This window comes from Fundulus heteroclitus, chromosome 23 (genome assembly GCF_011125445.2).
Source record: "Fundulus heteroclitus isolate FHET01 chromosome 23, MU-UCD_Fhet_4.1, whole genome shotgun sequence".
NCBI lineage: Eukaryota > Metazoa > Chordata > Actinopteri > Cyprinodontiformes > Fundulidae > Fundulus > Fundulus heteroclitus.
Window position 1 is genome coordinate 20,873,902 of NC_046383.1, and position 21,630 is coordinate 20,895,531.

Consider the following 21,630-nt stretch of genomic DNA (forward strand, 5'->3'; position numbering starts at 1 on the left):
TATTTTTGTTCTCTTCATTGTTTTATTGTTGCCTTTAACTATTTGTTCTTATTGTTACTCTCCTTGTTTTAGTTTAAACATTTTCAAAAGCTTTTACATGTGCAGTTTTCTTTCAGATGTGGATGTTTCAAAGCACTTTATGGATAAACTATTATATTTTTAATTACATTTTACACAACGTCCCAACTTCATTGGAATTGGGGCTGTAACAGTTGTTTAAGGGCAGATTCAGAGATTTCAGTGAGTAAATCTTTTGGTCTGCTGAGTGTAACAGGCACATGAGGACAGCAAATCTGGGCTTGATAACACCAGGGCTTTCTGTAAGGCATTTAACCCAGTCTCTTCTCTATGTTGCCGTTTTTAGCACTTGCTGTATCTGCAGCAGCAACTAAGGAGCCAGGAGTAAAGGCGCCATCTCCTGGTAAGAAAATCAATGCACGTCGGCTTCAAACACAATTAACCGGTCCAAAAAGCCATTAAGAGGGTTTTCATATCTTATCGTTTGGTAATAAACTTCCAAATTGAATATTTGACTTTGACTTGAGCTGAGAAGTCACAAATAGTGCTTTGTTTCTAAAATAATAATAATAATAATAATTCAACTCAAAATCAGGCAATAATCAGACAATGTAAAAGTAAGATAAAAATTTGAAAGAAACACAAAATTACAAGAATTACTTAATTTAATGTAGGATTTAGCAACTTAGTTTAAAGGAATGAGTATAGATAGATATTCACAGTAGGATTTTTTATACCCCAAAAGTCATTAACATTCAGTATTGTTTCAATTTCCTAACATTGTTGACAGTATCACCTGCCTTAAGTTGAACAGTTGAATCTGTTTATGAATAAGAATATAAACATCTGTTATTGTCCAACAGCGGTGAAATTCATGTGTACTACCAGCAAACTGAAAGGTAAATGGAAACATGCAGATACATACACCAGTATAAAAACAAAAACAAATAATTAAATATTGCACAATAAGTGCCAAATGTACAATATTAGTAATATAATGTTTATTAGCTATCAAAAACAGCATACACAAAAAAATTTAGATGTGCAACCAAGTAGGGTGATTTTATTTATTTTTTGAAAAACATGTATGTATATTTATGAATAAAAACACCAACAGACAATTTACAACAATAAATAAAACTTGTGCACAAACATCAGGAATGTAAGCATCTATTGAGTTTGTTGGGAGCAGTGATTGTTATTAGTCTTCATAAAGTCTAACAACGTCTGGGAGAACCTATGTGCGATAATGCTCCATTGTAAATTTAAGACAGCAGTCTGTCTCTGAAGGAGCTCTCTAGCTCTTCAACAAATTCATGCATGAGGTGGGAGACATTGTCCAACAGTGATGTTATCCCTGCTATAGTCCTGCTGTCTCCCACCACCTGCACTGGGTTGAGGGGGGCATCCTGTAACAGAGATGGCCTTCCTGATGAGCTTATCTAATTGCATCCTCTCAGCTGTAGATAAGCTGCTGCTCCAGCAAACCATAACATAAAAGATGTCTGATGTCACCTCTGAGCCAAAAAGGGCGAGCACCCCCTACTTGTGGTGAAAATTTTACGCACCACTTAATTAGATTTCCCATGTATCTAAGGTTTTATTACAAGTACATATTAAGCTGTTCATTCTTTTTGTCAACTGGCAATTCAAGAAGGATAGAAGGTTGAGTTTGGTCCGTCACTTAAATTAGTCGCCCTCATTGTTGTGCAACACTACACTGACCTTTTATATTTAGTCCCTTTCTCTTATGTTCTCTAACTACTAGACCACCAGATGGGTGTTCATTTGCTGGAGGGATCAAATTTTTTTTCATAAATGGATATAAGTGGCTGGTAACATAATATAATAATATTATATAAGACAGTGGGTATGGTAACTGCTCCCTATTTAAAACCCACAATATAAAGGCATTTGTCCCTCAAACAGTACCCATCTCTGCTCATAGCTACTTAGCTGGAACAGCACAGGGGTGTAATAAGTCAGGCACTTGTTGCCAATGGGTAAAGATAAACGTTGAAAGCACATCCATTAGATACATTTGCATTTGTAATGATTTTATTATCAAAAATCACCATATTTCTTCAATAGTTTTCAGGTCATGTGACCAATAGACGCCAAAACTGTCTTAAATCATCCTTCTAGACTGGGGAGATGAAGCACACTATTTTTTTTTATCCAATTTTATTGCATTTTGTATTTTCGTTGAAAAATTCTCCTACAAGGGCTGACCTTCTGCTGACCCCTGCGATCGCGCAAGATTCAGCGAATCAAATCGCTCTCCTTTGGTCATGTGATTCCATTGCAACGTCTGCTCCGTCGTCTGATGAAATGACGACTGTCGAGAAGAGTTGGAAACGATAGCCATCGAGGCTGCATGGTTTCTGTATAACCTGCTTTTTTTCTTTAAGTTTGAGAGGTTATGCTTTTAAGGGTGAGCATGGTTTTATTTTGTCATTTCTATCCTAGGGCGAGGGATTTTAAAGGGTATAAAATTGTTATTAATCGATTTAGTTACAGTTTTTATTATATCCCATTACCTTTATATTTGATTTATAGTTTATAAATAAACGGAGATTAAGGGTGGATGCTCAGTCGTGGATAGAGCAACAATCTACCATACAAGAGGTCACTTGTATGGATTATTTAAATTTAGCATTGACTGAAGATAATGCAACTCTTTAAGAAAATTTATTTTAAAAAGACACTCACCTAGAAAAGTCATACTCTGTTTCTGGTTTGATATTTTTTATGGAGCTATGGTGTTTGACCGAATGTGTATTTATATTCCTGTACTCGGCCTAAACGTTAATGTTTTGATTTTAGCCAATCAGAGCAAAGAATATTGCAGCAAATTGACCTATGAGGTTGTAGCGGGCGGGACCTTATTCGCACGGGGACAGAGCGACCAGGCAGAGAAAAGTAAAAGTTTAAGGAGCCGACTTTCTGTGTTTTAACGCTAATATCTCCTGGTGTTTGCTGATATAAGCGTAGCAGCTGTGAGCGAGACAGGTAGCAGCTTTCAGAACTGTTTTGACTGGCGTTATTAACGGCCAATGCTGTCGTAGCGTAGCTGCTATCGCAGGCCACCACTGAGCTATACAATATAGCTCAATGCAGGTAACAGTGAGTCTTTGTACCAAGTTCGATTAATTATGGAAATTATTGGTGGCTACCCGTCGTTTACCATTCAGAAAGAACATACCCTGACTGGTCTTCCACTAGTATGAACCACAGTATGAACTATAGCTTGCTTGGAGAAGCGCCGTTTTAGCTCCTGCAAGGGAAATGCTCAGGATGTATGGCAAGCCGTTGTAACATAAATTCGGTTTCGTCTGACTACCCGTAATTACATTCAAGATATCTTAAAATGCATTTTTACTAGACAAAACTACATTTTGACTATCCGGAATGGTAATTTAAGATATCTTTATTTACAGTCTGACTAGGGAGAATAATAATTTATATGGCAAGCCGTTTTAACATACATTCGGTTGTCCGGCCCTTATATTCGTGATATCTCAAATTGTTTTATGACTAGACGTTTTAGCGATTTAAGATATCTCTAATTGAATTTTGACTAGTCAAAATACCTAAGCTTATTCGAGATATCTGTAATTACATTCTGACTAGTCGAAATGACATCAGATTTATCATTAAGTTGTATGGAGACGTCAATTCAAGATATCCCGAATGAATTACTGACTATCTGAACTACCCATTTCAGAGACTTAGACAAACTTTATTGTCATTTTGTACAGAGTGCGTACAGAACGAAATTTTGTTTGCATACAGCTTAAGAATTTCAGTGAATTGCAGTAACTTGGCAGGAAAATAAAGTTACTTGGCAGGATAATAAAATAACTTTACAGGATAAAGTTATTTCAGATAGCTACAATTAAAGTATGACTAGTCAAAATTACAATTCAAGATATCTTAAATTTAGTTTTGACTAGTCAATTCTAATTAAAGATATCTCAAATGCTACCATAATTCAAGATATCTTAAATTAATTTTTGGATAGGCGAAATGCAGTTTTGACTAGTAAAAACTAAATTTAAGATATCTTGAATTGTAATTTTGACTAGTCAAAATTCCTTTTAAGATATCTAGTCAAAATGACGTTACTGATATCTTGAATTATGAAACGGCTTGCTATATCTCATCACACATAAACCGGAGGCGTGCGCTTTTGTTTTCAGAGGAGCTAAAGGAGGGTGCTGTAATGCCTTGTGCCGTCGATTGATTATTAAAATAATCGTTAGTTGCAGCCCTAGTCAAGATACGTTGGACTACAAACGTAATCTAATGATGTTTTCTGTTAGCTATAACAGTTTAAGTAGACCGTTAACATTCAATGGCAATTCTAATTGGTGTCTTCTTTCACAGACCTATTATTCCTCCTCTGTTTTGGTAATTTGACTTTTTGATCAAAAAGCAAGTAAGGAAGAGAGAATCAAGTAGTTTTATTTGATTTTTGAATATGAGCCATTTGTCGTTTTTCTGGTCAAATGGGTAAGCATAAATTTCCTTTTTCATATTTAAAATAATAATAAAAACATGAATTATAGGGCAAAATGAAACAAAATTTGGCTTTGTGGCCTTCATCCAGTTTATCCAGGGTAAATCATCTTAGAAGTATGAGGCTGCAATCCTCTTACAGTTGTAAACTGTAAGGGAACTAGAACAGGTTTTCGCTTGGACTTGCTACAACCAGGAGAAACATCACAAATGACCTGGAATAGCCTTTGGAGTGTAGGCGCTTAGCGGTGTTTAGAATTTGCTGCTGGATGTTTATAATGGCATTTGCTAATGAAACTCTGGTGCAGGCAACACACAACATGTGGAGGTTTGAAATGATTTATTGAGTTTACAAGATATGTGGATGTTTTTCCCAGGCTCGGTGACTGGTTCCAAGATGGCGCTCTGGAGGAGAGGCAAGAAATTATTTGCAATACTGGATAACAGGAGGTAATGGTGAGTTTCTCTGTTCAGGCTTACTTGCTGATGCAGATGACGATGATCCAGGGGAGAGGGTGGGTGTATCCGTAGAAGTTGAGGGATGTGGATGCTGTGTCTCTCTTACTTCCAGGTGGAAACAATGTGGCGATGGAGCGCTGGACAAGCAAGTGAGAGAATGTAAGGACCGTGGTGTGACTCAGAAGGCAGTTCCTGGAAGGCGGGATCAGAGACGCCGTTGGAGACTTCACACCAGATTTCCAGGATCGTACCACCATTGAGTTTCAGGACATGAAAGTGGCTCCTTAGAAGACAATGAGCTAAGAATCATTACAGCTAAAAGCTAAGGTAAGAACTTTCTGGTATGTCCTAGGAATCCGCTTCTCTTTAACCTCCTCCTAATTGGTTGTATGATTTCCACTCACACCCTATAATCAGAGCAGGGGAAGCACACGCACAATCCTAAGGATACAACAGTGTTATTGCCGTACGCTGCTGGAAATAGATGCTGATGTGCTGCTTCCGGGCTAACTGTGTCTATAATCAGTGTCACTTTAGTTTTAGAATCATGGCTGATGTATTTATGAGCCCTGAAGACCCCCTAACAGGTGATGACTCTTCTGATCCATAATGCATATGAGGAACCTAATAACTTAGCATTTGCCTATTTCTAATTCCAAATACTCATCGTAAATAGCAAACTTCAAAATCTTAAACTATTTTATTTCAAAATGTTTTCGTGTTCAAGTTGAAAGTCCAAAACAACAATGCTACTTAAAGTGTAACTCACCATTTTCTAACACGTCTATCCCTATTGGGGTCACGAGGGTTGCTGGTGCCTATCTCCAGCTGTCAATGGGCGAGAGGCGGGGTACACCCTGGACAGATCGCCAGGGCAACACAGACACAAACAGGACAAACAACCATTCTCGCACACACTCACACCTAAGGAGAATTTTAGAGAGGCCAATCAGCCTTACAGTCATGTTTTTGGACTGTGGGAGGAAGCCGGAGTACCCGGAGAGAACCCACGCATGCACATGGAGAACATGCAAACTCCATGCAGAAAGACTCAGGCCAAGGGTAGGATTCAAACCCAAGACCTTCTTGCTGCAGGGCAACAGCGCTACCCACTGCAGCCCACTCACCCACATGTAAAAGCATATTTCCACCCCAGGCAAATTTGAGGGACGAAAGATTCCATCAAAGTGGGCGGGAATATGCGGGAACGGTAGGGGAGGGGGCTGTGTTCAGGATGGGGGGGAAGCAGCAGCTAGCTTGATTTGCCATATTGAATCGTGGAGAGTGAGCAGAGTGATTCTAGTAGTTATGCCACAGTTCGGTCTTTTGAGGTGGAGGATTTATCACCCCCCTCGTTACCGGCGGTTGAGGGAGGCTTGTCGAGCCCAGCGGGGCTGAGCATTTTCAGTTTCAGCTGCTGGCTCAATGCGCTGACTCTGTGAAACCTGAACCTGATGCTGCAGAGGCAATGGAGGACAGGATCGGTCCAATTATATATTAGCATATTTATAATGGTTGATCTTCTCTTTGCCCTGACTGCAGCAGGCAGGTTTCCATTCAACGAGAATGGTTTTTTGACCTGTTTGTCTCTGTGTTGCCCTGCGACAGACTGGCGACCTGTCCAGGGTGTTCCCCCACTCTCACCAATTGACAGCTGGAGATAGGCACCAGCACCACTCGCGACCCCAGCAGGGATAAGCATGTTGGAAAACGGATGGATGGATGGATGGATGGATGGATGGATGGATGGATATTTATCTGTCCAAAACAAGACGTGCCCCAACTAGCCTCACAAAAAATCTATAATTTTACTGATCCCAATGACTCAGTCAGGAAAATCTCAGTCTGTCATTATTTTATTGAACAATGTAATGTTACATTCCTCCACATTATCATCATCTGTCAACTTTACTCCACTTCTCCAATGTGGACTGTCTCCCAATGGTACATGCTCTGACAAATGCTGCATTTTGTTCGTTTACCATAGTTGTCTAATGGGTTTGGACCTTGCTGTGGCTGCCGCTGTCTGCTCTGTGACGAGCCGTTGCTCTATCTGAATTTCCCCGGTGGTCTTTGCTCCGAAAATAAAACTGCATCTTGAGTCTCGCTACTCAAAGCCTGTTATGTTGTTCGCCATGGACACTGCACCGTCTTTGCATATTGAGTCAAAATAGGACGATGCTTCATAGGCGTGCTCTTTTTCTTCTCTTAGAAATACCTCATCCAATTTAGTAAGTAAGGTTTCCATACCGTCATCTTTGTTCAGATCATCCACAAATATTTCCAAAGCAGTCTCTCTGGCTCTCCCGTCGAGCACCAGCATTACCGCGAGTGCCTGTTTTTTCTTGTCCAAATTTGCAACAAGCCTCCGCACACTAACTTCATTTTTCCAGTACTCGTTAGGGATGGGTACCGAATTCTGTACTTTTATAGGTACCAACAGAATCCCATCGGTATTACCGGGTACCGATTCACGTAAACTTAAACGGTACCATGCTTCGGTACCTAAATGTATCACTGAGAGATCTGAAGAGTGGGCGATTTTCCATGCCGAACATGAACACAGTATTGCACCCACAAGAGCGTGATGACGTCAGTAGCCTCTGGTCCAGTGAGCAAAGCAAGGCTGACGAGCGAAAGTCTGGCTCCACTTTTCAAAATGCGCTGCAGATTATGCTCATTGCAATATTTGTGAGGCAAAGAACAAGGCCAGCGGTGGTAATACTTCTAATCTGAGCAAATAGTTGGTCACAGCTGCCAATTTAATGTCCGTCCGTCCGTCCGTCTTCTTCCGCTTATCCGGGGTTGGGTCGCGGGGGTAGCAGCATCAGTAGGGAGGCCCAGACGTCCCTCTCCCCGGCCACTTGGGCCAGCTCCTCAGGAGGAATCCCAAGGTGCTCCCAGGCCAGCCGGGAGACATAGTCCCTCCAGCGTGTCCTGGGTCTTCCCCTGGGCCTCCTCCCGGTGGGACATGCCCGGAACACCTCTCCAGGGAGGCGTCCAGGAGGCATCCTGACCAGATGCCCGATCCACCTCAACTGGCTCCTCTCTACTCTGAGTCCTCCCCGGATGACTGAGCTCCTCACCCTATCTCTAAGGTAGAGCCCAGACACACTACGGAGAAAACTCATTTCAGCCGCTTGTATCCGGGATCTCGTTCTTTCGGTCACGACCCAAAGCTCGTGACCATAGATGAGGGTAGGAACGTAGATCGACCGGTAAATCGAGAGCTTCGCCTTTTGGCTCAGCTCTCTCTTCACCACAACGGATCGGTACAGCGCCCGCTTCACAGCAGACGCTGCACCAATCCGCCTGTCGATCTCCCGCTCCATCCTCCCCTCATTCGTGAACAAGACCCCAAGATACTTGAACTCCTCCACTAGGGGCAGCACATCCTTCCCAACCCGGAGAAGGCACTCTACCCTTTTCCGGTTCAAGACCATGGTCTCGGATTTGGCGGCACTGATTTTCATCCCGGCCGCTTCGCACTCGGCTGCGAACCGCTCCAGTGAGAGCTGTAGATCACGCCCTGATGAAGCCAATAGGACCACGTCATCCGTGAATAGCAGAGACGCAATCCTAAGGCCACCAAAACGGATCCCCTCAACACCTTGGCTGCTCCTAGAAATTCTGTCCATAAAAGTTATGAACAGAATCGGTGACAAAGGGCAGCCTTGGCGGAGTCCAACTCTCACCGGAAACGAGTCCGACTTACTGCCGGCAATGCGGACCAGACTCTGACACCGGTCGTACAGAGACCTGACAGCCCTTATTAAAGGGCCCGGTACTCCATACTCCCGGAGGACCCCCCACAGGATCCCTCGGGGGACACGGTCGAATGCCTTCTCCAGATCCACAAAGCACATGTAGACTGGTTGGGCAAACTCCCATGCCCCCTCCAGAATCCTGCTGCGGGTATAGAGCTGGTCCAGTGTTCCACGGCCAGGACGAAAACCACACTGCTCTTCCTGAATCCAAGATTCGACTATCCGACGGACCCTCCCTTCCAGAACCCCTGAATAGACCTTACCAGGGAGGCTTAAGAGTGTGATTCCTCTGTAGTTGGAACACACTCTCCGGTCCCCCTTTTTAAATAGGGGGACCACCACCCCAGTCTGCCAATCCAGGGGAACTGCCCCCGATGTCCACACAATGTTACAGAGCCGCGTTAACCAACACAGCCCCACAACATCCAGAGCCTTAAGGTACTCCGGGCGAATCTCATCCACCCCCGGGGCCTTGCCACCGAGGAGCTTTTTAACAACCTCGGCAACCTCAGCACCAGAGATGGGAGAACCTGACCCAGAGTCCTCAGGCTCTGCTTCTACAATGGAAGACGTGTTGGTGGGATTAAGGAGGTCTTCGAAGTATTCCGCCCACCGAAACACAACGTCCCGAGTCGAGGTCAGCAGCACACCACCCCCACTATAAACAGTGTTGGTACTGCACTGCTTCCCCCTCCTGAGACGCCGGATAGTAGACCAGAATCGCTTCGAAGCCGTACGGAAGTCTTTCTCCATGGCCTCTCCGAACTCTTCCCACGCCCGAGTTTTTGCCTCGGCGACCAGCCGAGCCGCCTGCCGCTTCGACTGCCGGTACACATCAGCTGCTTCCGGAGTCCCACAGGCCAAAAAAGCCCGATAAGACTCCTTCTTCAGCTTGACGGCTTCCCTCACCGCTGGTGTCCACCAGTGTGTTCAAGGGTTGCCGCCGCGACATGCACCGACAACCTTGCGGCCACAGCTCCGACTAGCCGCCTCAACAATAGAGGCGCGGAACATGGTCCATTCAGACTCAATGTCCCCTGCCTCCCTGCCAATTTAATGAATTTCTCATTATATTTAGCGACTTTTCAGACCCATCCAGTAACCTTATTTTGAAAAATCTAGCGACTTTCTTCTGTTATCGGTGACTTCCCGTGAAAGCACTAATTGTTCTGCAGTTATTGTCTTGGGAGAACAGCGACTGCTGCTGTGAGCCCCTACCCACTTCTCCAAGCCCTGTCTCATAGACAGACAGCTGCTGCCTTGTCCTGTAACTCACCTGTAGTCAAAGCAAAGAGAGCAGAGAGGAAAGCCTCTGTTCAGTCATTGCAGATTAATCCCCGTCCTGATTTACCAAGCAAAATAAAATGTAATGTTTTTAATGGGTTTTTTTTGTCTCTGAAAGTTGCACTAAAATAATTCCCTGAATTTTATTCACACACAGCTTTAATCTCTTATTCACCTCGTTCACTATGTGCCTCTAATAACTGTTGTTTTGGTAAAAAGTACTTTTATGTGCTGTGGATTCTGGCAATGTATTAAAATTCATAAATGATTTAATGGGTTTATTTGTAGATCCAAACAAGTTTATATATATTGAGAAATAAGTGTTAAATTGAAAGGTTTAGAGATGTATTGATAAACTAATATTTATTACTACATAAACACACAAACGTACAGAAAATAGGTAAAGTTAAGTACCGGTATCTATTCCCATGTACCGGGTATTGGTACCGTAATGGTTCAAATGTGAAAGGTACCCATCCCGAGCACTCGTTTGGCCTGGCTTCATCCAACTTCGGTGGTCCTCTATAATTGGAAACCATCCTCTGCTGTCATTGAAAAACGTATAAAACATTCTGTTGATAGATTCAGCTGCCGTTTATTGAACCAGCATATTATTATCCAACTCTCCCGCTCGCACAACCAGTCACGCGATAACACCTTCCCTCCCAGAGGAGGTTAACAGCTGGTGCTTATCTCCAGTGGTCAGTGGCTTAGAGGATGAGTGTACCTTGGATAGATCTATGCTATTATTATTATTATTATATTTAAATAGTTATTATCATTACTACCTCCAACGACCGTAGGGAGGTTTTCAGTCAACGGGGGCTGGAGAAGCTCTGCTCAGCTGTCTGGCAGAATAATGATAAATGGGTAAATCTGATTTGTCAGCTGTAATATTTTCTTATTAAACTCAAACATAAAATAAAAGTTTTATTGTCTGTTTGGTAAAACGTCTGCTGGCAAAAAACGGTTTCTTTTACTTTTTAATAATTAGTATTGTCTTTAAATTAAATGAAAAATTTAAAGAGCAAAAGTTCTTCAATCATTAAAAACAGTTTTGTGCGTCCTTGGTGTCTGGAGATGTGACAGGTTTGATTTTCATCTTTCTTTCACAGTATCAACCACACATCCAGTAGTATATGCCAATTTACTCATTTAAATGGGGCAGACCAAATCCGTCTTGCACGTCTTATCCGCTGCGGACAGTCTTTGTAAATCAGCCGCAATGTGCCCACTCTTAGCTCGCACAGTTTTTTTTCTGCTCACGCAATTTAATGGTCCTTATTTGGACTTTTTGAAGATCAGGCCCTTAGTCACATGTTTCTCAGGGGACGGTTGTAGCAGTTGCACAACTTGCTTTTCTTCACATCAACTGTTATTAAAGGTGCAAAGTGTAAGTTTTGAAGTTAAATATTATTTATTTTGTTTCCCATACATGCCCTTACATGTAAAATGAGTTATCCTCTATTTACCACAGTTGCCTCTATAGGCTGGATTAGTCAGTTTATGAGAGAGCGATCTAGGCCGAATTCTCTGGGCGTGTGCGTGGGTGCGACTTGTGTGCTCTCGTTCACCGGGCTACTTTGTTAAGTCTCTGCCATAATCGACGCATTAGCAAGAGAACACGGGCTAACTTCGATGTTTGTAGCTTTCTTACATCAGGGGACATTACACCTCTAAACAAAAGACCTGTGCAGATGCTTTTCCTCTTCCCTCTCTTTAAAAGGATCCAAAGTCACCATGGGGGAGATATTATAGATGAAACACTGGCTCTGTTCCACATTCTAATTTAAATCATTTTTTTTCTTAAGATCATTAATACAGATACATCTCAAAAAAATTTAATATTGCATAAAAGTGCAGTATTTTTTTGCCTTTCATTTCAGTAAGTGACATTTTTATTTGAAAGAGATTCATTACACATAGAGTAAAATATTTAAAGCTTTTATTTCTTGTTATTTTCATGATTATGACTCACAGGTAAAGAAAACCCAAAATTCAGTGTCTCAAAAAATGATAATATCACATTAGATCAGGAGTCACTAACCTTTTTGAAGCTGAGAGCTACCTCATTGGTACTGTATCATACGAAGGGCTATCCATACTGACCTTTTAACTAAAGAGTCAGAGCTCACCTTAACTTCATATAATATAAATGTGTTTTTAAAGCTTTTAAATCTATGTAAATACAAGCATAGGAAGGAAGGACCATCCATCCATCCATCCATTTTCTGACCCGCTTAATCTCTCATGAGGTCGCGGGGGTTGCCGGTGCCTATCTCCAGCGTTCCGAAGGAAGGACCAACATGGTGCCCGGGCACCATGTTGGTGACCCCTGCATTAGGCTAATCAAAAAGATGTTTTAAGCACAAATGTCAGGCTTCTGAAAAGTATGTCCATTTCTATGCACTCAATACGTGGTTGGGCCTCCTATTGCATGGATTACTGCATTAATGCGCCGTGGCATAGAAGCTGATGCTAGTGCACCTTTGCCTACCACACTTCTTCCTTCCACACAATTTTCTGTTAATATGCTTTGAAATAGAACTCTGTGAACAGTCAGGTTCTTCAGAAATTATCTTTTGTTAAGGGTGTCGATGACTGTGTTCTGGACATCTGTCCAGTCAGCAGTCTTTCCCATGATATCCCTACTGACCCAGAGTGAGAGACCGTGTAAAGTGCATAGCCACGTTATTTTTTTTTTTATATATATATACGTCAGTAGCTAACTCTGGTTGCATGCAAATGTTTTATGAAAGATTATCACATTTTGATGGTGGATTAGTTGTTGTTTTGGTGTTTTATGCTTTGTTTTTGCTCAATTTGTTAGAAAATAAAGCCTTTTTTGTTTATTTACGATATTAACAGAAGTACGTACAGCGCAACAGGGGTCAAAAGAAGGAGATGCTAATAACTATTAGCATCTCCCAGCTAAACAATGAAGAAGGGTCCAAGATCTAGTAAAAAAATAAAAAAAAGTTTATGCAATTTTTATTGACTGAGGGCTGCATAGTGGCGCAGTGGGTAGCGCTGTTGCCTTGCAGCAAGAAGGCCCTGGGTTCAAGTCAGCCCTGGGTCTTTCTGCATGGAGTTTCTGGTGCATGCGTGCGTTTTCTCCAGGCACTCCAAAAACATGACTGTTAGGTCAATTGGTCTCTCTAAATTGTCCTTAGGTGGGAGTGTGGGTGTGAATGGTTGTTTGTCCTGTTTGTCTCTGTGTTGCCCTGCGACAGACTGACGACCTGTCCTGGGTGTACCCCGCCTCTCGCCCAGTGAACGCTGGAGATGAGCATCCGTGACCCCATGAGGGATTAAGCGAATCAGAAAATGGATGGATTTTTATTGATTTTGCATCTGCTTTTTACTGCATTCAACCCCATGTTTTATCTGATAAATTGCAGTTTTTTATGGTATACGCTGACGTCATCTGTTGGCTGATGGACTTTTCAACTTTAGGGTCTCAGTGAGTAAAAGTCAACAGGGTTCTGTCTCATATCCTCTTCTCCTCTACTGGGTCTCTCCAGGGCTGCATCCTTTGTTCCCTTTATTTATTTCATGTAACAATAATTGCTGCATCCAGTGTGTGCACCGTTACATTTTAAAGTTTGCTGATGATTCTGTTGCCTTGTTTCTTGTCAGTAGGTGATCCTGATCATGGGCCACTGGAACTTCAGGGACTTCCCTAAGTGGTGAGTCCTCATTTTGAAAGATAAATTATTCTAAGAAAAAGGAAATGGTTATTGATTTCAGGAAAACCGACTCTGTCATCCGACCTGTGAGCATCTCTAATAAGAGTGTCAAAATTGTTAACTAGTATAAATACCTGGGAACTGTTCTGGACGTCAGGCTGCCGTTTGAAGCCCATTTGGACTTGGTTCTGTAAGAAGGCTCATCAGCGAAAGCATTTTTAATAGGATGCTTTGTGGTGTTAATGTAAATTCAACTATTATGAAAATGTTTTTTTGAATCCTTATTAACTTTTTGGTTGGTTTGATATTTTAACTTGCCAAAACAAGAGCAAGCATTTGGGAATCATAAGAGTTTCCAGCAAAATTGCCCAGTGACCTCACTGACTTGTATGAGGAGAGGTCAGTAAAAAGGGCCAAACTGATCCTGGCAGATCAGCCCACCCACTCACTGCATAATGAATTCAAACTGCTTCCACATAGATTTAAATAATTTGATTTACTGTATATGTTGTTTTGCTACATGTCTGTTTTACTGCAGGCTGTGTCTGTTGTACCTGGGGGACTGAGGATAATAAAGATCGTTTAACCTCTTAAGACCTGAGAATTTAAACTTTGTCTTTTTGATACCTGAACATGATCGGTTTCTCCTCAAACATGTTTTCTTTCTCATGACAGATCTGTAAATAAGGTTGACAATTGATCAGTCATATATGTGTGAAGAGAAATTAATCTTTTTCAGTGCTTTCAGGTGTCTAAAAGGCAATGTTTGAACTAAAGTTCTTGTATCTTAAGAGGTTAACTTGAACATAATATATCAGTAAAGTATTTTTTTTGTCTTTGCTGATGGGTTTATATTTTTCATTATTTGGAATTTGGAAATAAAGTGAGATACAAATTTCTTCTCATATTTTATGCGTAAAGAATAACAGCTTATTTTTTAATTGAATTTATCTTACGTTTGAATAAATTAAATGAACACTTGTTTTTGTTTATAAATTGCTTATGATCAGAAACATACAGACCTGGTACCCAAGACAGCCTCTTAGTCCAACACACAGAGGGTGACATGCACTATAATGCTTTAAAATTGGAAGTCTTTGCATTTGGTGAATTTAATATTTTTGACATAATGTCTGAGCAGCTGTCAGAAGATAATTTAGATGTAAACTTGTATACATATAAACTTTTTGTTTTGTGTGTTTCTGTCCTGCTCTGTGATGGACTGGTGATCTGTCCTTGGTGTACCCCTCCTCGTGGCCACTGACCGCTGCAAATTAGTAACAGCAGGACGATGGATGGATGGATGGATGTCTGAGGAAATCTCCAGTAGCAGCTTTTAAGTTCCAGTCATCTGAAAACCGGTCAGTCCAATAAATGGAAATGTTGTGTCTACCAAAGTGATTAGAATTAATTACAATATGTTTACAAATATTTTGTAATTTTCTTCACCCTTCAGGTATGAGCATCCAGTTTGTTACTGTCTTTTGAGGAGAGCACTCTGGTAACAAGTTAATGCAGGAATAACTTCATTCCCTCATAAGATTGATATAAAAGCATGCAGTAAAAACCCAAGAATGAAATAATTGAAAGGTTGAATTGATGATTGAAATAATTATTCCTGTAATGCTGGAATAATTATTTCTCAATACATTTTCCATTAAGCAAAACAGCAAGTCCAGAGTTTGTTTACCTTGCATATCTTTATCTTGAGTGTGTTCAGTCTCAAAGTGACCCTCATTTTCTCTTTCCCTGTATAGAAGGACAATAGTGATACTGCAGCTTGATGCCAGCTGACGATGAGGAGGTCATCCTGAAGGTTTTCAATTCCAGTCACATCCTGTTGTTATCTACAAGTAAAAATATGGTCTCAGTCATTGGTTTTAATTTATTCTCATTTATTCTTGTTTAATGCTCATCTTGTTTAATGCTCATCATATTACATTTGGCCTGTGGAACACCGCAGTTGTAATTTGCACCACCATCCAGCTGCTTTTGACCATGAGATGTTGATCTTGTATTTTATCATCCAGTTCACTGTTTACATCTCATCATCCAACATCTTAGACGGGATCACTGCCTTCCGGAGCTACTGCAAGCATGGGCAATCATCTGCCTCCACCTGCTGGCCAGTCCCACCAGGACCGATTTTGATCCAGTCCCAGTCACTAACACAAATGTTCTGCTTTAAAAAATACTGTATAAGCTTCACAGGATTTGGACCCTCAGCTTGGTCAGCTTGTTAATTTATCATTATTGTAAGCTTCAAATTTACTGAAAAATTCTCATCAACAAAGGTAATGCTTCAAATTAAAATAACCTCAAATATGTCATAATCTAATCCTAAAACTACACAGTCTCAGAAATCTTCTATAGTAACTCAGAGAATGGCTCTGTTGATAATCAAACCTCTTTCAAATGAGACCTTTTCAATCCATGAGTAGATTTTAGATTTTAAAATGTATTGCACTTGTTTAATATAAAGTTGATTATGTAACGTATAATATAAAGAAACTGTTATTTCTTACAAACTACAAATTTACATTTTCTATAAAAGAAAAATGAGGAGGCACAGCAACTATTCTGTCTAGAAATTTGGTTTAAAGGACATTTCTCTTTCTAATTACCTCAGTTGAATATCCTTATCTCTGAAGTCTTTGTTGGTTAGTGAGGAAACACTAACCAACACTTACTAACACATCAATTTCTTGATTGATGCTGAAATGCTAAGCAGACCTAATTGTTAAATAAAACAGACATCACATCATTTAGACCAATACCCACATTTTTTTTATCTATTTAACTCTTTTCAAAATTATGCAGTTAATATTTTAAGCTGTTCTCTTCAGATGGGCTTTTTTTCTCTGCTCATCTTTTTTTAGGCAAAGTTTTAGAGAAGATTGTTTTTAATAAACTAACCTCTTATTTAAACTATTAACAACATTATAGAAAAATACCAGCCTGGTTTTAGACCCCCCTCATACCACAGAAGCTGGACTACTAAAGAGTTTAAACAACATGAGATCTTACTCAGACAGATTGAGCTTTTTTTAACGGTTCTGAATTGATTTAACTTCTATCTCAGGAAAATAAAGTTATTTATCAACATAGGACAAAATGCTATGACATAAGCTACAGTGATGTTAAAAGCAAACAACTTGGTTTTTAATCTGTTCTTGTCTATTTAGTTGTAATTTTAGTAACTTTTACATTTTTACTTTTATTTCTGTTGAAGTTATTAATAATAAATGCAAGTACTGCAATATTTTAAAAAATACTTTTCTTTATAATTTCAGATTGCATCATTTATAACAATTATTTATGGGATTTTTCATCTGGATTATTACTTATTAAATGTACATATGTCTCCAGTGTTTTCTTGCTAGTCTACTCAATTATATTCCCACAGCGCCTCATCTGCTATAATTTACTAATTCTTGCATTGTTTCATTACCGTAAATTGCTGGTTTTCTCTTGATTTAATAATTTTGATAATTTTCTTGTTTCTCTTGTGAGTAAACCTGTCTTTCTGTTTTTTACCTCTATAAAGCACCTTGTTTTACACCTGGCTGTACAAATGTTACTGTATAAATAAATATTTGATTGATTTATGTGTGAAACCACCTGAGCTTCAGCTTTTTGTCAACACAGTAAAATTGTTTCTAATGCCTCTTAACAATAGTAATGAATGGATCTTTATTTAGCACTTTAGAGCAAATTCTGGATCAATTCACAACCATCATATTCCAAACTCTAAAACAGTTTTTCCCCCCCCCCCAAGTTTATATTCAAATTTGTCTTTCCTGGGTCTTTTTTTTTAACGCCGTTGATTAAAACTTCTTTGCATTGATCTATTTAATTTGATCATTGGGTGTATATCACTGAGATTTATAGCTGTGGTTGTTTTAAACAAACTTTGTAATATGACTTAATTGTGCCTAAATTGATTTGTTCTTGTCCAAGAAACCAGCTGGATCGACTCCTTGCAGTGATTATCCAAATCAACCTGGATTTTAGTGTCAAGGTTTCCATGTTCAGCATTTATTTTGATACTAGGATAATGTTTTTAAATTTTTATGACGGTTGACTTCGGAAGATCCAGTGGAAACACAAGCAGGTAACATGGCACCCAACTCATCTTTGAATGCTGAAGGGTCACACTGGACTTAGAGCAACATGGATTCTGTGCCTCTCCATTCTTCTAACAGACCCTGGGACCTGGATTTAGAGATGAAACAAACTATTTTCACCTGAAAAGATTGACTTTGGCCCTCTGAGCAGCAGTCAAGATCTTCCTATGAGAAGGCAACAACTGACAATTGATGGTATTGACATGAGAATACCACATGCAGGGATTATTTATAAACCGAGGCGTAAAAAAGTAGTGGAATCCAAGGTGTGCTTAATTATTGGCTGATTGGAACGTGCGTGGATCCAAGTGCGTACTCAGTTTAAAACATTGAGTTTTTCTGTGCATTGGCAGTTTTCACAATAGTGTAGCCTGTATCAGGTATTTGTATAAAATGCACGCAGATCTTTGTAAATGGGGTCCTAGGTGACCTACGGTTCTATTAGTCCAGCTTTCTATTCAGTCATCCATTTCTGCTGACGTTGCACACTCATTTGCATGTTAGCTAACAGAGTTAAGATATATCACAGCCACGTTCCTATGCTTATATGTTTCTATAATTGTACTATTTAGGCTTATTGGGTTGGGGTCTTCCTACATTGTGCAAATGCCTGTCTCTGTCCTAGGTCCTGAAATTACCAGTTTCAGACCTGAAAGCGTATTTGAACGACAATAATAAAATATTGTTTACATTTCAATGGTGTTGACAACTTGCAAACCATTAATATTATTTGACCCCATCTTCACACAAAAAAGGTTCTTGATCTTGCTTTTTTTTTTACCTTTCGCACTCATTTTTAAGATGTTTGGGGTGCTGGTAAACAGATATTGTGAAAAATATAAGGTGTGGACACTGAAAGGCGACTCACGGTGCCGCTGTGGGTTAATATAAAAGTGGAACAGACATCTCCACCTACTGCTGTGTTCTTACTGAACTGTAATTGTTCCGAGAAATAGACCCGCACCGCAGATTTCACCAAGCTGGCCCAGATTTGTCTTGACTGCTGGCCGGTAGTTTATCCGTTTTTATGACATTTGTGTGCGTTTGTGTCTGCACACGCTCGTAAGGATATTTTTCGGAAAATGGGAGACAAAGGATTTTCAACGCTTTTTCGGATCATCTGCTTTGTTTCCTTCATGGCGACGATGCCTCTCGTTCGTGGAGATCTGAGCTATTCATTTCCAGAGGAGATGAAACCGGGATCTGTTATTGGAAATGTCGCCAAGGATCTCGGACTTAATCTGAGGACATTAACATCCCGAAAGGCCCGAGTGGATATTGAAGGCACTCGGAAGCGCTACTGTGACATTAATATGAACACCGGGGATTTAATCACGGCGGAGAGAATAGACAGAGAAAGCCTTTGTGGTAAGAAACCCTCGTGTGTCGTGAAAATAGATTTGGTGTTAGAAAACCCTTTGGAGCTTCATCGTATCAGCCTTCATGTACAAGATGTGAACGACAACTCGCCCAAATTCAAAAAGAATTTGATCGAAATGGAAATAAGAGAGTCTGCAGTCAGAGGAAATCGCTTCTCTATTGAAGAGGCCCACGATGCGGATATAGGTCAAAACGACGTTCAAAGATACGTCCTTGCAAAAAATAACAACTTTATACTTGCAGTGGATAATAAAAGGGTTCAAATAGTATTGGAAAATAGTCTCGATCGAGAGAAACAAAAGGAAATGAATTTGCTTCTCTCCGCTTTAGATGGCGGATCCCCCCAGAAATCAGGAACTGTAGTCATTCATGTTACAGTGCTGGATGCTAATGATAACGCCCCAGTGTTTACTCAGGCGGTTTATAAAGCCAGTCTGCCTGAAAACTCTCCACCAGGAACCACAGTGATGACTGTCAGTGCCACTGATGCAGATGAAGGAGTGAATGGAGACGTCACATATGATTTTGGACATGTGTCGGAAGAAAATTTAAATATATTTTCAATAGATCCTAAAACGGGAGAAATTAAAATAACGGGTGTGATTGACTTTGAAGAAACAACTTCATTTGAAATAAGTGTTGAAGCCAAAGATGGATTAGGCCTGACCTCGTATGCTAAAGTGTTAATAGATATTATCGATGTCAATGATAATGCTCCGGCAATTTATGTAAAGTCTCTGACCAATCCCGTGCCAGAGAACGTGTCACCTGATACAGAGGTGGGCATCATTAATGTGCAGGACAGAGATTCAGAGAAAAATGGACAGGTTCGCTGCTCTGTCCGGCAAAATATGCCTTTTAAGTTGGTTCCCTCTATTAAAAACTATTATTCTCTGGTGACCACAGGACAACTGGACCGTGAACTAGTGTCTGATTATAACATTACAATCACTGCCACTGATGAGGGCTCTCCACCTCTGTCCTCCTCTAAAACTGTTCAGTTATCTGTAGCTGACATCAACGACAACCCACCTGTGTTTGAGAAACAGTCCTACAGCGCACATGTGAGTGAAAATAACAAACCTGGCTCCACTTTATGCTCCGTTTCTGCTCGAGACCCCGACTGGAGACAAAACGGTACAGTGATTTATTCTCTGTTACCTGGTGAGGTGAACGGTGCCTCGGTGTCCTCCTATCTATCTGTTAACGGAGACACGGGGGTGATCCATGCTGTGAGGTCGTTTGATTATGAACAGTTCAGGAGTTTTAAAGTCCACGTCATGGCCAGAGACAACGGCTCTCCTCCACTCAGCAGCAACGTGACCGTCAGTGTATTCATATCGGATGTGAATGACAACTCTCCTCAGATACTGTACCCCGCCCCGGAGGGCAGCTCCTTCATGACCGAGCTGGTCCCCAAAGCTGCACACGGAGGCTCTCTGGTGTCCAAAGTGATCGCGGTGGACGCAGACTCTGGACAGAACGCCTGGCTGTCCTATCATATAGTCAAAGCCACAGATCCTGGACTTTTCACTATTGGTCTGCACAGCGGAGAGATCAGGACACAGCGGGACATTTCAGAATCTGACAGCATGAAACAGAACCTGATTGTTGCAGTGAAAGATAACGGACAGCCCTCTCTGTCTGCCACCTGTGCCATGTATTTACTTATTTCTGATAACTTGGCTGAGGTGCCAGAACTGAAAGATATTTCTTATGATGAGAAGAACTCCAAGCTGACCTCCTATCTGATCATTGCGCTGGTTTCTGTGTCCACCTTCTTTCTGACCTTCATCATCATCATCCTGGGTGTGAGGTTTTGTCGCAGGAGAAAGCCCAGACTGTTGTTTGATGGAGCAGTAGCCATCCCCGGAGCTTATCTCCCTCCTAATTATGCAGATGTTGACGGCACAGGAACTTTACGCAGCGCTTACAATTATGACGCCTACCTGACAACCGGATCTAGAACCAGTGACTTTAAGTTTGTATCATCTTACAACGACAACACGCTGCCTGCTGACCAGACTCTGAAGAAAAGTCCAACAGAGTTTATGGATCCTTTTGAAGGATTGGAGACACCTGAGGAGGTAAGATTTCTAATGCATGATTTAGTTTGCAGTCGTTTCAAAACATAGCCTACAACATTGGATTTATTGTGGAAAAAAATGCTGGTGCTTCTGTGCATACCATTTTGAAATTTGAAAATTATTATCTTTTACTTTTTAATCCTCATGTATTGCATTCTCCTGAGTGTTATTTGATCTCTTAAAAATAACATCTGGGACTGCTTAAAATAGTTTTGCTCGCTCTCTAGGGGAGCTCTCCCGCATTTAAGACCATATGATTCTTTATGCAGCCATCTTGAAAAGTCATGTTATGGGTGAA

The 21,630-nt window shown here is 40.8% G+C and overlaps 1 protein-coding gene and 1 long non-coding RNA gene across 10 annotated transcripts; both read left to right on the forward strand.

Moving 5' to 3' along the window:
- Nucleotides 1–2,357: 2,357 nt before the first annotated feature.
- Nucleotides 2,358–17,351, forward strand: LOC105920158. Of its 9 annotated transcripts, none has more exons than XR_004927836.1 (7): nucleotides 2,358–2,452; nucleotides 4,917–4,995; nucleotides 5,111–5,325; nucleotides 13,451–13,512; nucleotides 13,689–13,738; nucleotides 15,017–15,099; nucleotides 15,195–17,351. It is a non-coding gene; the product is annotated as an uncharacterized LOC105920158 (long non-coding RNA). The 9 variants fall into 9 exon arrangements; XR_004927840.1 differs by having other exon boundaries at nucleotides 15,023–15,099; XR_004927837.1 differs by having other exon boundaries at nucleotides 13,692–13,738.
- A 1,476-nt stretch (nucleotides 17,352–18,827) lies between these two features.
- LOC118557364 (protocadherin gamma-A11-like) lies at nucleotides 18,828–21,395 on the forward strand. Its single transcript, XM_036127280.1, has one exon. It carries the CDS (start codon nucleotides 18,948–18,950, stop codon nucleotides 21,378–21,380), a length of 2,433 nt encoding a protein of 810 aa, XP_035983173.1. The 5' UTR covers nucleotides 18,828–18,947; the 3' UTR covers nucleotides 21,381–21,395.
- The last annotated feature ends 235 nt before the right edge of the window (nucleotides 21,396–21,630 follow it).